This window comes from Pundamilia nyererei, unplaced genomic scaffold (genome assembly GCF_000239375.1).
Source record: "Pundamilia nyererei isolate P.nyererei 1_Seehausen unplaced genomic scaffold, PunNye1.0 scaffold00471, whole genome shotgun sequence".
NCBI classification, from domain to species: domain Eukaryota; kingdom Metazoa; phylum Chordata; class Actinopteri; order Cichliformes; family Cichlidae; genus Pundamilia; species Pundamilia nyererei.
In genome coordinates, this window is record NW_005187872.1 from 38,419 (window position 1) to 40,097 (window position 1,679).

Genomic DNA, 1,679 nt, shown 5'->3' on the forward strand with positions numbered 1-1,679 from the left:
CCTGGCCCCTAGCCCTGCCAGTGTAGCAGAAATGATGAGGATGATGATGCAGCAGCCGTTCTTCTCTGTGTGAGTAGCTTAATGTTGTTCATGTGTAATTTACATTGAGTAGGCTAACCACGTTATTACATTAATGCATGTAAGGTGAACTAGCAAACATCATCATAGCTACGTGCGGCTGTCTTCTTGTTTGATGGCAGATACTCCCTTCACCCTGGCCCAAAAGGCTAAAATGACCAAAGAAAAAGTGGAAAACAGTTAAACATGAGAGGTTTTTGGACAAAGTTTGTGTGTTTTTTCCATTGTTTAAGCACTGCTTCCAGCCAAGAGTGATACCATAAATCCCCTATAGCTGCAGAAAAGGCTAACATTGTTATATGTTTACAAAAAAACCGCTGAACATGAGAGGTTTTTGGACCAATTTTGTGTTCTCCATTCTTTAAGCACCGGTTCGAGCACCGTTTGAGCACCGGCACCGTTTCAAAAGTACCGATTTGGCACCGGTATCGGATAAAACCTAAACGATACCCATCCCTACAAGGCACACAGCGGAGCAAAGCACGGCGCCACTGGACTCTAGAGCAGTGCTCTCTGGGACGACCGATCAAACTCTGGGTTTGGTGGTTGCCAGGAACGGTACTGGTCCGACTGCACTGTGCCAGGTTTGGTGGAGGCGGGGTGATGGTGCGGGGCGGAGCAGGACGCCTCCTCGGCCAGGAGAGCTCAGAATACTGAAGTAGTGTGATATAATTACTCCTGTGTATAAACCGCCGCCCCTCTTGTAAAGCGGGTGTCTACATGCTTACTGTGGCCGAGCTCTCTGCACTCACCCTTGACTGCTGGTTTATGCACAAAGGGCAAAAAAGAACCTTGAACCTTGATGGCGTGACAGAAGAAGAAGAGCGTGCTCAGGGCGCCGTGTGACCGAGCCAGGAAACTTGTCAAAGTTAAATTTTAATTAGAAGTTTTGGGAACACGAAGTCAGAGCGGCTTCATCGCGGTTGTCACGGTGATCCTCAGAAATGAAACCGAGCAGAGATTCAGTTTAAAACAGGCGAATTTAAGAAGAACCTTAAATCAACACAAGAACTAAAAGACACTGATCTCCAATTAAAGACCCTGGGGGAGGGGCGGGGCTCTCTGAAACTCCACAATCAACCAATCGACCAATAAACCATCAGGAAACAGAAGTCACGGCATCACTGTTTTATTAAACAACAAAAAACATTTGATTGATTTTAAAATGTCAGAACAACAAAAACGTTTGATTGAGAGAAAAATTTCATTCATGATTCCGGAAAGTTTGAAGCTTTTTTGGGTTTTAGAGCCGAAGCTAAGACGACGAGAAGGAAACATCATCATCGTCACTGAGCTGCTGCTGTCTTCACTGATCAGGACATCCGGCCGCTCAGATGACAGCGCGGACACTTCCTGTTCCAACTTTCTTCCTCAGCACCTCGACCAGACGCTCCAACCTGAGGAGAAAGATTTCCCGTTAGTGACGCTGAACTCTGATGTTCTGACGAGGTTTGTAAGAGCTCGGTGATGATGATGGCGGTGATCCTCTGTGGCCACTGCTCTGATGCTGTGACCTCAGTTCTCTGACTAACGGGAGGAAATGATGAGGAAAGTGAGAGGAAGATGAAATGTGTGTGTGTGTGTGTGTGTGTGTGTGTGTG

The 1,679-nt window shown here is 46.7% G+C and overlaps 1 protein-coding gene across 1 annotated transcript in view; it reads right to left on the reverse strand.

The window, feature by feature from the left end:
• Positions 1-1,199: 1,199 nt before the first annotated feature.
• mipol1 (mirror-image polydactyly 1) overlaps positions 1,200-1,679 on the reverse strand; it is a 42,087-nt gene continuing 41,607 nt past the window's right edge. Inside the window, exon 15 of the mRNA XM_005753850.2 lies at positions 1,200-1,475. Coding sequence (XP_005753907.1) covers positions 1,409-1,475 — 67 coding nt within the window. The 3' untranslated portion in view covers positions 1,200-1,408. The remainder of the gene's footprint in view (positions 1,476-1,679) is intronic.